The sequence below is a fragment of the Delphinapterus leucas genome, chromosome 4 (assembly GCF_059928025.1).
Source record: "Delphinapterus leucas isolate spDelLeu-1000000601 "Yukka" chromosome 4, BTC_Dleu_Yukka2, whole genome shotgun sequence".
NCBI lineage: Eukaryota > Metazoa > Chordata > Mammalia > Artiodactyla > Monodontidae > Delphinapterus > Delphinapterus leucas.
In genome coordinates, this window is record NC_143132.1 from 130,622,765 (window position 1) to 130,636,555 (window position 13,791).

A 13,791-nucleotide genomic window follows, 5' to 3' on the forward strand; every position below is an offset into this window, starting at 1 on the left:
TCTTGATCTCCAAAGCATATGGAATCATTAGCCACCATTATCTGTACCTAAGCTTGTCAGATTTACCAAATAAAAATACAGTAGATCCATGGGATACTCTTAATGCCAAAAAGTCATTCACTGTTTATCTAAAATTCAAATAGAACTAGACATACTGTGTTTTTTTTGTTTTTTTGTTTTTAAATGACAACTCTAACTTCACCCTACTAACAGCACAGAGATCTAATATATATTAGAATTGAATTTCTCTTTCTATAAACAATGTACCATATTTCATTTAGTGTATAAAGCTTATTGTACAAAAATTTTTTTATGCAATGTGCCCTGCAATTTGAATGACTAAGAAAATGCCACGAGTGTTTTATTGCATTGAATTAAACAGTTTATAAGCTCTTAAAATTTATAAATTGTACTTTAGACCCTTAGCAGTTTAGGAAAGCTGGCCTTATGATCATATACACAAATTCAAATGTTAACAGTCATTTAGGAAGTTGAGTAAGTCTGTTCTGATGTTTTAGAATGAAATTTTACTTTAAATACCTAACAAGTCATTTTTTGCAGTTGCTGATTTGTATGTGATGACTACAACCGGGACTTTGTGAGCTCATGCCTCCTGGGAAAACAATGAACAATTATTTCAATTTAACTTCAGGAACAAGTTTGCTGCCTCCTCCTCCCCAGCGAAAACAATAGAACCTTTACAGACATAACTGCCCTGACGGGTCTAAAAATACCTTTTCCTGAAAGATGATATGCCTAATTATTTCATTTTCTGTTTATTCTCAATAATTATTTATAGAGCTACTGCTGGGGTTCTGATTATTCTCTGTAGAGAAGATACTTGTTACTCCTGCATTAATTTCTCCAAATACCCAGTAGTAAATCTTGATCAGAGGATTTTGTCAGCATCCTGAAAAAAGTATTTGAACACTTCCTTTTTCTCCTCACCTATCTAAAGCTGTGGCATACCTTAAAGTGAAGGAAATACATAGTCTGTAGGATTTTAACAGTATCTTTAATATGAAGAAATTGTTCATTCAGTACTTTTTTAATATCAAAAATTTATATTTGACTGTAAACTATACAGTACTCTTATCTTAAAATTTAAGCTTTGCTATCAAATTTTCATACCACAAGACATATAGGCAATTAACTAGGCTTAAAATTAAATTCCTTAGCCTAACTTTTTATTTTTGGCAAAGTTTCTACTTGTAAGAGATCTTTATAGTAGTTCCCCAATTCAGGCTTCATCCATTTCTTCCTTTTTCTTTCTTTTTTTCCTTCCTTCCTTCCTTCCTTCCTTCCTTCCTTCCTTCCTTCCTTCCTCCCTCCCTCCCTCCCTCCCCTCCCCTCCCCTCCCCTCCCCTCCCCTCCCCTCCCTTTTTCGTTTTAATTTTTATTGGAGTATAGTTGATTTACAATGTTGTATTAGTTTCAGGTGTACAGCAAAGTGAATCAGTTATACATACACATATATCCACTCCCTTTTTTTTTTTTTTTAGATTCTTTTCCCATATAGGCCATTTCTGAGTATTGAGTAGAGTTCCCTGTGCTATACAGCATGTTCTTATTAGTTATCTATTTTATATATAGTAGTGTGTATATGTCAATCCTAATCTCCCAATTTATCCCTCCCCCTGCCGTATCCCCTGATAACTGTTTTCTACATCCATGACTCTACTTCTGTTTTGTAAATAAGTTCATTTGTAACCCCCCCCTTTTTTTAAGATTCCACATATAAACAGTATCATATGATATTTATCTTTCTGTGTCTGACTTACTTCAGTCAGTATGACAATCTCTAGGTCCATCCATGTTGCTGCAAATAGCGTTATTTCGTTCTTTTTTATGGCTGAGTAATATTTCAATGTACATATGTTCCACATCTTCTTTATCCATCCCTCTGTCAATGGATATTTAGGTTGCTTCCATGTCTTGGCTATTGTAAATAGTGCTACAATGAACATTGGGGTGCATGTATCTTTTCAAATTATGGTTTTCTCTGGATATATGCCCAGGAGTGGGATTGCTGGGTCATATGGTAGTTCTATTTTTAGTTTTTTTTTTGTGTGTGTGTGTTAGTTTCTGCTTTATAGCAAAGTGAATCAGTTATACATACACATATGTTCCCATATCTCTTCCCTCTTGCATCTCCCTCCTTCCCACCCTCCCTATCCCACCCCTCCAGGCAGTCACAAAGCACCGAGCCAATATCCCTGTGCCATGCGGCTGCTTCCCACTCGCTATCTACCTTACGTTTGGTAGTGTATATATGTCCATGCCTCTCTCTCGCCCAGTCACAGCTCACCCTTCCCCTTCCCCATATCCTCAAGTCCGTTCTCCAGTAGGTCTGTGTCTTTATTCCTGTCTTACCTCTAGGTTCTTCATGACATTTTTTTTTCTTAAATTCCATATATATGTGTTAGCATATGGTATTTGTCTTTTTCTTTCTGACTTACTTCACTCTGTATGACAGACTCTAGGTCTATCCACCTCATTACAAATAGCTCAATTTCGTTTCTTTTTATGGCTGAGTAATATTCCATTGTATATATGTGCCACATCTTCTTTATCCATTCATCCGATGATGGACACTTAGGTTGTTTCCATCTCTGGGCTATTGTAAATAGAGCTGCAATGAACACTTTGGAACTCTTTTTGAATTTTGGTTTTCTCAGGGTATATGCCCAGTAGTGGGATTGCTGGGTCATATGTATTTTTAGTTTTTTAAGGAACCTCCATACTGTTCTCCATAGTGGCTGTACCAATTCACATTCCCACCAGCAGTGCAAGAGGGTTCCCTTTTCTCCACACCCTCTCCAGCACTTATTGTTTGTAGATTTTTTGACGGTGGCCATTCTGACCGGTGTGAGGTGATAATGTCATTGTAGTTTTGATTGCATATCTCTAATAATTAGTGATGTTGAGCATCTTTTCATGTACTTTTTGGCCATCTGTATGTCTTCTTTGGAGAAATGTCTGTTTAGGTCTTCTCATTTTTTGATTGGGTTGTTTTTTGTTATTGAGCTGCATGAGCCATTTGTATATTTTGGATATTAATCCCTTGTTGGTTGCTTTGTTTGCAAATATTTTCTCCCATTCTGAGGGTTATCTTTTTCTTTTGTTTATGGTTTCCTTCTGTGCAAAAACTTTTAAGTTTAATTAGATACCGTTTGTTTATTTTTGTTTTTACTGTCATTACTTTAGAAGGTGGATCAGAAAAGATCTTGCTTCGATTTATGTCAGAGAGTGTTCTGCCTCTGTTTTCCTCTAAGAGTTTTATAGTATCTGCCCTTACATTAGGTCTTCAATCCATTTTGAGTTTATTTTTGTGTATGGTGTTAGGGAGTGTTCTAATTTCATTCTCTTACATGTAACTGTCCAGTTTTCCCAGCACCACTTATTGAAGAGACTGTCTTGTCTACATTGTATATGCTTGCCTTTGTTTTGTTGTTGTTTAAAATATTTATTTATTTATTTACTTATTTATTTTTTGCGGTATGTGGGCCTCTCACTGTTGTGGCCTCTCCCGTTGCGGAGCACAGGCTCTGGGCGCACAGGCTCAGCAGCCGTGGCTCACGGGCCCACCTGCTCCGCGGCATGTGGGATCTTCCCAGACCAGGGCACGAACCCGTGTCCCCTGCATTGGCAGGTGGACTCTCAACCACTGCGCCACCAGGAAAGCCCTAAAATATTTATTTATTTTGGCTGTGCTGTGTCTTAGTTATGGCACACAGGGTATTTGTTGTGGCATGTGGGATCTTTAGTTGCAGCATACAGACTTCTTAGTTGTGGCATGTGGGCTTCTTAGTTGCAGCATGCAGAGTGTTAGTTGTGGCATGCATGCAGGAACTAGCTCCCTGACCAGGAATCACATCCTGGGCTCCCTGCATTGGGAGCGTGGAGTCTTACCCACTGGACCACTAGGGAAGTCCACTTGCCTCCTTTGTTTTAGATTAGGTAACCATTCATCAGTTTCTTAAAAAGCAGATTGTCAGAGATTGGGATTTAGTGAGTCTGGGATGTATGAAAGAAATCTGTACTTTTCAGTTGTCTCTCATAGTTATGTGAAAAGAGTCCCTTATTTATATTATATTGAAAAAAATTACCAAAACAATAGCAATTGCAATTCAACAGTTTATATTGAGTGTTTATACTTGAGAACCACAGCACTGAACTTGGGTAATGTGGTCTTTGTCTGCTTGGAGCTCACAATCCAGTGGGAAATAATGGATCAGTAAACCGACAGTTACAATACAATGTGTAAGCTGTTATAAGTCAAAGAGGGTCACTTAAATCAACTGGGTGAGTCAGGGCCTTCCTCTTTGCAGACAAACATCTAAACTGTGACTTAAGCGCTCATTAGGAGTTGAGTAGGTGAAAGGAGATGGAAGAAGGAAAACCAAGTGGGAATGGCATATAGGAATGATGGCCTATTCAAGGAATAGAAGAAATTGACTATGATTTGCTTAAGGGGACAGCTAGGATAAGCAGGAAGTCCAGAGAGGCAACCGGCTTCAGAGCATGCAGAGCCATCCAGGCCGTGTAAAAAGTAGAGATTTAATTCGTAAGAGCAATTGGGAAGCTATTGAAGGGATTTAAGTAGGGGAGTAACATCATCAGATTTTCATTTTAGAAAAATTATTTAGGTTGGGGAATGGAAATGGATTGGAGGGATTAAGATTGTGAGTAGAGAAATTAATGAAAAACTGATGTAATAATTAATCCATGGGAGAGATGATGGTAGCTAGGATTAAGGTAATGGCTATAGGACCTAAGAGAACTAGACGGAGTTGAGAGACATTTAGAAAGTGGATTAGACATGACTTTTAGTAGATAAAGGGAGATAAAGAGTTTGATTTTTGTTAGATGTATCTATTATTAGGTATCCATTTCCATGTCCTTATCTGTAGTACCGATGATCTGTGAATAGAAATAGTTTGAACAGTGCAAAGGAAGAAGCTCTAAGATACTTAAGGTAGTTCGCTTAAATTACAGTTCATTCACATAGCTGATTTAGAGTAATATATTTTATTCCAGATCTAAAACTATCCAAGAAATCATATTTTACCCTCAAGATTTTACCTTTGTTGTATTATGGAGCTTAAACATTTTAATTTTTCTATATTTAATACCTCAAATCAATGCTAATATTTATTTTAGAAATAATGACTGTTTTAATAGACGTAAATATACAATGCAGGTAAGTCTACTATCAAGATAACACTCATTGATGTGCATATATTCAAATGATATAGTATTGATTTGGCCCTACAGAATGAAAAGTAACAGCTTGCCGCACTGTGCTTCCCTTTCCAACACTATGAAATGCTGTTAATATTATCTCAGTTTTCAAGGCAAAAATTTATATGCATTCTATATTCTTTCTTTTGAATTTGCATAAAAGGAATCTTGCGAGACCCATTGTGTCCCTGCTTTATATATTTAATATATCTGGGACTTTTATCCTAACAACACAGATCTACTTCATTCATTTTAGCACTTGTACCACTCTATCATGGTATATGGATGTATCTTAATTTTTTTAACCAGGTCTTAATGATTATCTTTAGGTTATTTCCAGTTTTTTGTTTATTATAAACAAAGCTACAGTGAACATGCTTGTACTGATATCATGTTATCTGTACAGTTATTTCCATAGATTTGTGGAAATAAACAATCATGCAAATGAGAACAGACTTTTTACCCAGAGCTTGCTATAATAAAGGAATTTTGTGTTTGGCAGTGACTCAGATTCAGGCAGGGGAGTGATAAAGTTTTATGGTAGAGAAAGTGGATGGCTTTCATGTATGCCTGATGGAAGTTGCTGGCAGGAGGAAGTGCAAGGTGGGCTCACAAGAAGCTGGGCATCTTACGTGGTTGGTTTGGGGAACACATTTGACTTTCACTAGTTGGTCCTGAGTCTCTCAGGTTGCACTTCCTCTTGGTGGAATACCAGGGTCAAAACGTGTGTGTGTGTGTGTGTGTGTGTGTGTGAGTTCTAATAAATATTAAATATGCCTATTTCTCTTCTGTCCCTTCCAGCTTAAGGTTTTGTCCAACTTTAAAATGTTTGCCAATCTGATAGGTAAAAATTAATGCACATATAAAAATTTATGCATGTTCTTCTATTATTTTAGATATCTAGAATTATTTATTAGAATAATTATAAGCTTATGAACAGGCTGTTATATAGTTATCTTCATGGCAGAAGTGGTTCATAATTCAGTACAACAAAAAATAGTTTTATGTTTATGAGATTTTTGACTAACTGATACGCTATAACCATTGTTGAAAAATCACAGTAAACTGAAAGTTTATAAAATTGAAGTTTACTGAGTTTTAAGTAATAACTTGAGTTTTAGGCTTATTTGTAAAGTTTTCAGAGTCTTAGCCTTTCTTAAATACTTTAAATGTGATTTACTTGATTTGTAAAGAAAAACTGGCTTTTTCATATGTGGTTTTAAAATAGTACTGTGAATTTCAGTGATTATCTTTTTAAAATTGGTAACCAGCTATATTTCTTTAAGAGGTTTCAAGTTTGTATTCTTTAGAAATCTAATTGTATGTTCATCTTCTATACATGAAGTTCGTTATTTTATCTTGAATATTTTTTTATCTTTCATAATATTCTCTTTATCTTTCATAATATTTTCCTTTTCAGTTTCGTTGGCTTCATAAAAACCAAGCATCCAAATTATCTTTTTTGAGTATATTTTGTATTCTCTTAGCTACTCAAAATGACACGTTTAAAATTTTTGTTTAGGTTTGCATGAATTTGATGCCTTGAAGGATCCTGAGGTGAATGAATTCCGAATAAAAATGCGCAGATTCAGTGAGGAAAAGATTCAGTCGCTTGTGGGATTGTCTTGGATGGATTGGCTAAAGCAAACCTATCCACCAGAGCATGAACCATCCATTCCTGAAAATTTAGAAGATAAACTTTACGGAGGAAAGCTCATTGTGGCTGTTCATTTTGAAAATTGTCAGGTAGTATTATATTATTTTAAGAAATACTTTATAATAAATTTGTGAATTTTACCAGAATGCAGCACCAATGTTAGAGGAGGCTGTTGCTCACCTAGTAAAGACTGACATAGATCATTTTTAGATTTAAGATGGAAATATATTTAGGATTATATGTGACAACCTAAAGTGACACATCCTTTGCACATATATGGTTTTTTGATGCATTTTTGTCTAGATTGGGGTCTGCAAACTGCAGTGGTTTTGAATGGTTTTTATATTTTTTGTGGGATGTAAAAAACTCAAAGAATTTTGAAGGATGTTAAAAAGAAAAGAAAGAAGAATATGCGACAGATACTCACATGTTGTTAGCAAAGGCTAGTTCTTTAGAGAAAAAGTTTGCCAACGCCTGGTACAGATAATGTTGTTTAATGTAGATATAATTTTATTTTCTCATGTGATTTTTCTCTTGTCTATAAAATGAAAGGTTTGATCAAAGAGCTCTTTCTTTCCATTTTCTTACATTTGCATTCTGTGGATACGTGAACTAAGTGCTGGTTCGGAATTGGGCATTATAATAGAGTGTATATACAGTTAATCTGTATCTGAATGTTCATAGCAGTTTTACAAACTAGATTATGCTACTGCCTTTGTATGAAGTGTGCTCATTTTATCATCTAGTCTCTGGCCTTGGAATTAGGGTAGGAGTACAAGGATATTTTGTTTTGTTCTTCAGTTACTGTGATAACAATAACAAAACCTTTATCAGTAGCTCTTCTATGTTGAGCACTTTACTATGCCAGAAATTATGAAAGGTATTTTTGAAATATATTCTCTACTTCTCACAACAACCCAATAAAGTGTTGTTATTTTAACCCCATTTTATAGTGAAGAAACTGAAAGGGAGAGAAGTTTGAGTTCTTTTGTGCCCTGCTTCATAGGTGGTCAGTGGTAGAGCCAGGATTTTTTCCAGGTGTTTCTCATTTTATCAAGTCGGCCTCCTTGCCAAAAACACGTTATTAAGTATTTGTTAAGTCAGATGTAAAAAAAGGATCCTACATTCAGGCATTTTGCAAAGGAAGTTTGTCTAGAGAAAAAAAAAAAGAAAACAATTTGCCACTCTATACTGAGATATGTTGAGACTCAAGTTCAATTTAAGCCGAGAATTGGATATCATAAAGTGTAAAGATCAAATTTAAAATACCATTTAAGGAATTCTGCATTGTTGAAAGAGTTGAAATAGGGAATTTTACTGTTGAAAGGTGATTAGAATTCAACTTGAAAATACCTGCTCCGGGCAGTTTGTCCATCTAGGTCAGTTTGAATTTCATCACATATGGGTCAAACCTCTACTGGATATACAAATTTTAATGTGATCATCATTGTAACAAAGTATATGTGAAAAGAAGTGTTTTGAAGTTAGAAGAGAAATATAGATGTAAAATCTTATTGGATTCAAGCAGTCATAGAACTTAACAGTGAAAGGAGTTTAGACATCATCTAGGCAGACTCTATATAACATAATAATTCTTTTCACCATCCTTTATATCCTGTGTCTCTAACCAAATGCATCCAGTTGCTATGGGAGCCCTCTGCCTACCGAAGTAGCATGTTTTCACTGTGAGCAAGCACACATTTAAATTTTGAATTAAAGAAATTAAATTCAAACTAGCTTTCTGTGACTTCTGCTCATCTGGTTATACTTTCTTATTTAATATGTATCCATTCAATCTCCCTTTATTCTACATGCCAGATATTCAGATAATTGGAATATAGCTATCATATGTCTCCTTAGTCTCCTTTTCTTTTGGCTAAATACTTCCCAGGGATTAAACCAAAAATTCTTAGAGTTTTTGATCATACAGAATAGTAAATTTTTAAGTCATGAAATAATTTTAGGAAGTCACATAGAGTTTATAGATTTTTTTAAAAAATAAATTTATTTATTTTATTTATTTATTTTTGGCTGTGTTGGGTCTTTGTTGCTGGGTGCGGGCTTTCTCTAGTTGCGGCGAGCGGGGGCTACTCTCCATTGTGGTGCACGGGTTTCTCATTGCGGTGGCTTCTCTTGTTGTGGAGCATGGGCTCTAGGCACGCGGGCTTCAGTAGTTGTGGCACGTGGGCTCAGTAGTTGTGGCTCGCAGGCTTAAGTTGCTCCGCGGCATGTGGGATCTTCCCGGACCAGGGCTTGAACCCGTGTCCCCTGCGTTGGCAGGTGGATTCTTAACCACTGCACCGCCAAGGAAGCCCAAGTTTATAGATTTTTATTTAGGCTATTATTGCTTTAAAAAAAACCAAACCCCATACCATAATTTATTGCCAGCACTATTTCATAAGTGAATAAACATTTTACCATCAAAAAATAGGAATGACAGAATCTCAAAATAAAGGATGTTTGGCAACTGACTCCATCATACATGCATCTCCCCGCCCACCACCCCCCCCTCAAATTCTTTAAATTCTCATTTGGCCATTTCACCATCACTGCTGATAACCAGCATTGGGAAGCAGCATGTGGGAACACTAAACTAAAAATGAGATGAACTGTAACAAGGTATTCATTTAGGTTAAAAAATGATTTTCCAGGATTGGTAGGGGGAAAGAAAATTTACTGGAAATTAAATGTAAAGGATGTACATGTATAAACATTATGTATAGTTGTGTACACTGTAGTACTTAATAATAAGTACAAATGTAAAGAGTGATTTTTTTTTCCAGTGTAAATACAAAATTGCTTCTTTTTTCTACCCCCGTTTTTAGGATGTGTTTAGCTTTCAAGTATCTCCTAATATGAATCCTATCAAAATAAATGAATTGGCAATCCAAAAACGTTTGACTATTCATGGGAAAGAAGATGAAGTTAGCCCCTGTGACTATGTGTTGCAAGTCAGTGGGAGAGTAGAATATGTGTTTGGTGATCACCCACTAATTCAGTTCCAGGTATGTGTTTTAACTATCAATTTAACATTTATTTACATTTAGTCATGAATTCTTTGTGTAGATGTTTTATGCAGGGAATTGATGTGCCTCAGGTTATTTTTGGAGTATAGTGGAGTTTAAATAAGATATGTGCATTGTGACACCCCTTCCCCCAGCATAAGGTATGCTATTTAAAGAAGCTTTGCCTTCAAGGAACTTGAGGATATTTTTGTTGAAATTACATTTGGAGACCAAAAAATGGTTGTTACATAAAGAATACTGGGTTAAGTGCCAAGTTAGAGGTAAATAGTAACAGAATTTTAGGAAAATATGTGATTACTCTTTCTTTAAAAATTTATTTTATTTATTTATTTTTGGCTGCATTGGGTCTTCCTTGCTGCGCTCAGGCTTTCTCTAGTTGCAGCAAGTGGGGGCTACTCTTCGTTGCGGTGTGTGGGCTTCTCATTGCCATGGCTTCTCTTGTTGTGGAGCACAGGCTCTAGGTGCATGGGCTTCAGTAGTTGTGGCACACAGGCTCAGTAGTTGTGGCTCGTGGGCTCTAGGCTCATGGACTTCAGTAGTTGTGGCGCATGGGCTTAGTTGCTCTGCGGCATGTGGGATCTTCCCTGACCAGGGCTTGAACCTGTGTCCAGAGAGGAAGAAGGAAGATGAAAAGTGCTTGGTGGTAGCATCTAAGTACTGACTTCTTCCCTTCATGTTCTGCCATCTTTTTTTTTTTTTTTTTTTTTTTTTTTGCGGTACGCGGGCCTCTCACTGTTGTGGCCACTCCCGTTGCGGAGCACAGGCTCCAGACGCGCAGGCTCAGCGGCCATGGCTCACGGGCCCAGCTGCTCTGCGGCATGTGGGATCCTCCCGGACCGGGGCACGAACCCGCGTCCCCTGCATCGGCAGGCGGACTCTCAACCACTGTGCCACCAGGGAAGCCCTCTACCATCTTTTAAGTAGGCTCCTGCTTCTTTAATTTAACACTTTTTTTAAAAACCTTAATAGGAGGAAAGTACATTGTTTTGCTCAAACTGGAATTTGTTATTACAAAGAAAACTAAAGACGTGTGTTTTTTGTACAAGGTCATGTGAGAAAGAAAATATACAGTGAAGGTGAAGGAACCTGAAGGAAATGAAATGATACATCTTTCATAGTGAAAAGTTTTTGAATGAATTTATTTATCATAGTATCATGTTAACTCCCACTTATAGGCCATTCTGGAAATTTTTTTTTTTTCCAGAAGTGTATTTTCAGTGGTTCTGAATTGAATACAATATACTGAGTCACACTTTATATCTGTATAGGAAATTTATTATAGTGAGGAGTACATTGGATTTCTATTCATTATGTTAGGAATCTTTGGTAATGTGAATAACCACCCCTCTTCTTATATGCCTCTGGAGAATCATCCTGGTTTCATGGAAATGAAACAGCATCAAGCTCAAATGGCCAGTAAGTTTTTGAATGAAAGGCAGTAATGGGTGCCTGGAGGCCTGTGCTGAAAAGGTGCCAGGTCTGCCTCAGGGATCCATGGAAATGTGGCCACCTCAGGACTTATAAAAAATGGCCACATGTGTACTACATATTCACCTTTCCTGACTTACTGGTCAGAGGTGGCAATGTGGCATCACAGTCTATGACGATCAAGTCCTGCCCCTGGAAAGGTGTGCCAGTTGGTGATACTGTCAGGTCTTAAGTGCAGAGAAGAGAAAATAAAACATCTATACTGTGGCACATATTTCTCCAAAGTTTAGCGAACAGAAAAGAAGTCAGACAAATGGATTTAAATCCAGGTGTTAAAGATACTAGCTGTGTAATTTAGCTTTCTGATTTTCATTTCTTTAGTCTATTAAAAGGGGAAAATCTGTCTTTGAGAGTTATGAAGATTAGCTCTAACATATAAGAAGTATCTAGTTCAGTTCTCAGGTATGTAGATGTTCAATTAATTGTAGCAATTTTATGTTGTGATTTTTATTGCTCATATTCTTGACATTGAGTTGTTATTTAAGATACTCTTTCACAGTGCATTTGTTCTAGTGTTGTTCAGCTTAATTTTATGCTTCTGTTGATTTAAGTTTTGCTTGAAAATCCTTACCTTATTCTTTCTTGCCACTGTAGTATATCCGGAACTGTGTAATGAATAGGACCTTGCCCCATTTTATACTTGTGGAATGTTGCAAGATCAAGAAGCTGTATGAACAGGAAATGATTGCCATAGAGGCTGCCATAAATCGAAATTCATCTAACCTTCCTCTTCCTTTACCACCAAAGAAAACTCGAATTATTTCTGTAAGTTTCACGTGTGAACCTTTGGTAACCCCAGAAGGCACGCGATTTTTTTGGTTAGGTTGTATGCTTAAGCCTCACACGTATATTCTTTGCTCACTTTTCCTTCTGTGGAAAATGCATATTTTCCACAGAATATTAATATGAATTAATATTAATATTCCACAGAATATTAATGCATATTTGCCAAAGATCCATCACCATTTATTAGTAATTATCTTTTTAGCTACCCTTCTTTTTCCTTACTCAGGCTACATATGATTGTAAACAGGCCATTTATGTTTTCGTTTATCTTTTGGTGCTAAAGAAAAATGCCCTCAAATTTGAGATATTTTGAGATTAGAGCTAAATGGGACTTCAAAGAGCAAGTTGAGCATTCTAGTAGAAAAGTTAGATGTGCAGAGACAGTTGATTTTCTGGTATATCTCATTTCTTTCAGTTTATCTATAATAGTGTTTTGGTATAATGTGTCTGTTTTCTTCTTTCTTTCTTATTGAATACTTTTAGACTTTAAATGTAACAAAGCCATCATTTTTTTCTTGAATGTAATATATTTGTATAAAGCAAATCTTAAGTTTGTATTCATTAGAACACAACAGTTTTAAAATAGTTCTTCAGTCTTAAGAAATTGAATGTTTAACCATTCCTTGATGATTAAGTTATTATCTTTATATTAATTTATTGGTCAATTCTTAATTTATGCAAAACTTTTAATACTATTTTTTAATGGTGTTTAGTGAATTTCTTAGCAATACTGGAATGCTGCCTGTTTTGCCTTGAGAACTAAGTGCTAGTGGTTGTGATGGTTAATTTAATATATGTGATTTTCAGTTGTTAGTTCAGAGGTGTATTTTCATTACTTTACCAATGGAAATGAGAACTGATAAGGCGATTTCATTGCTAGCATAGAATATTCATTTCTTTCGTTAAAATACTCTGTTTATTTCATTTTTTTACAGCATGTTTGGGAAAATAACAACCCTTTCCAAATTGTCTTGGTTAAGGGAAATAAACTTAACACAGAAGAAACTGTAAAAGTGAGTACTTGTTAAGATTTGAATTTATCTTCAGCTCCATTATTTGAATAAGTCACTGATATGCTCAGTGAAAGTCACATTGGAGACGAATTTTACCCATATTGGTTAACTACAGGAGATAGAGTATGGTATATAGGACAATTAAGAATTTTTGTTTTAAAATATTCTTTGAATAGTTTGAGATGTACTGGATAGATTGACATTTTCCCAGTGTATATTATGGAAAAGAAATGGGTTTAGATCAAGAATTCAGCAAGTGAAATTTAAGCCAAACCTATAAGTCACAAGTTTCTGTGCAGGCTTACTCTCTTTTCTCAGCTTTGCTTAGAGCTGCACAATAGCCTCTCTTACCCCCTCCCCCCTTTTTTTTCCATTTAAACTTGCTGAAAACACAGAAAATGTAATATTTTTTCCTGAAATAAAATACATGACTCTGTTGTAGACCACAACTTGTTAACACATGAGGATTTATTGCACCACCCCTACAGTTAAGACTTAACAAGGCATTTTGTCTGAAAGTGTAAAGCATACATTTTCCTCTATTTAGCTTGGCAGGAAATTAAATGAATAGTTTTGT

At 35.9% G+C, this 13,791-nt stretch overlaps 1 protein-coding gene across 12 annotated transcripts in view; it reads left to right on the plus strand.

The window, feature by feature from the left end:
* PIK3CB (phosphatidylinositol-4,5-bisphosphate 3-kinase catalytic subunit beta) overlaps positions 1 to 13,791 on the plus strand; it is a 190,979-nt gene that overhangs the window by 92,777 nt on the left and 84,411 nt on the right. For 11 of the 12 annotated variants that reach the window (XM_030761527.2, XM_089911083.1, XM_022582608.3 and 8 more), the window contains 4 exons: positions 6,767 to 6,990; positions 9,727 to 9,906; positions 12,010 to 12,180; positions 13,137 to 13,214. In XM_030761527.2, coding sequence (XP_030617387.2) covers positions 6,767 to 6,990; positions 9,727 to 9,906; positions 12,010 to 12,180; positions 13,137 to 13,214 — 653 coding nt within the window. The remainder of the gene's footprint in view (positions 1 to 6,766; positions 6,991 to 9,726; positions 9,907 to 12,009; positions 12,181 to 13,136; positions 13,215 to 13,791) is intronic. The other variant, XM_089911087.1, reaches the window with a different exon arrangement.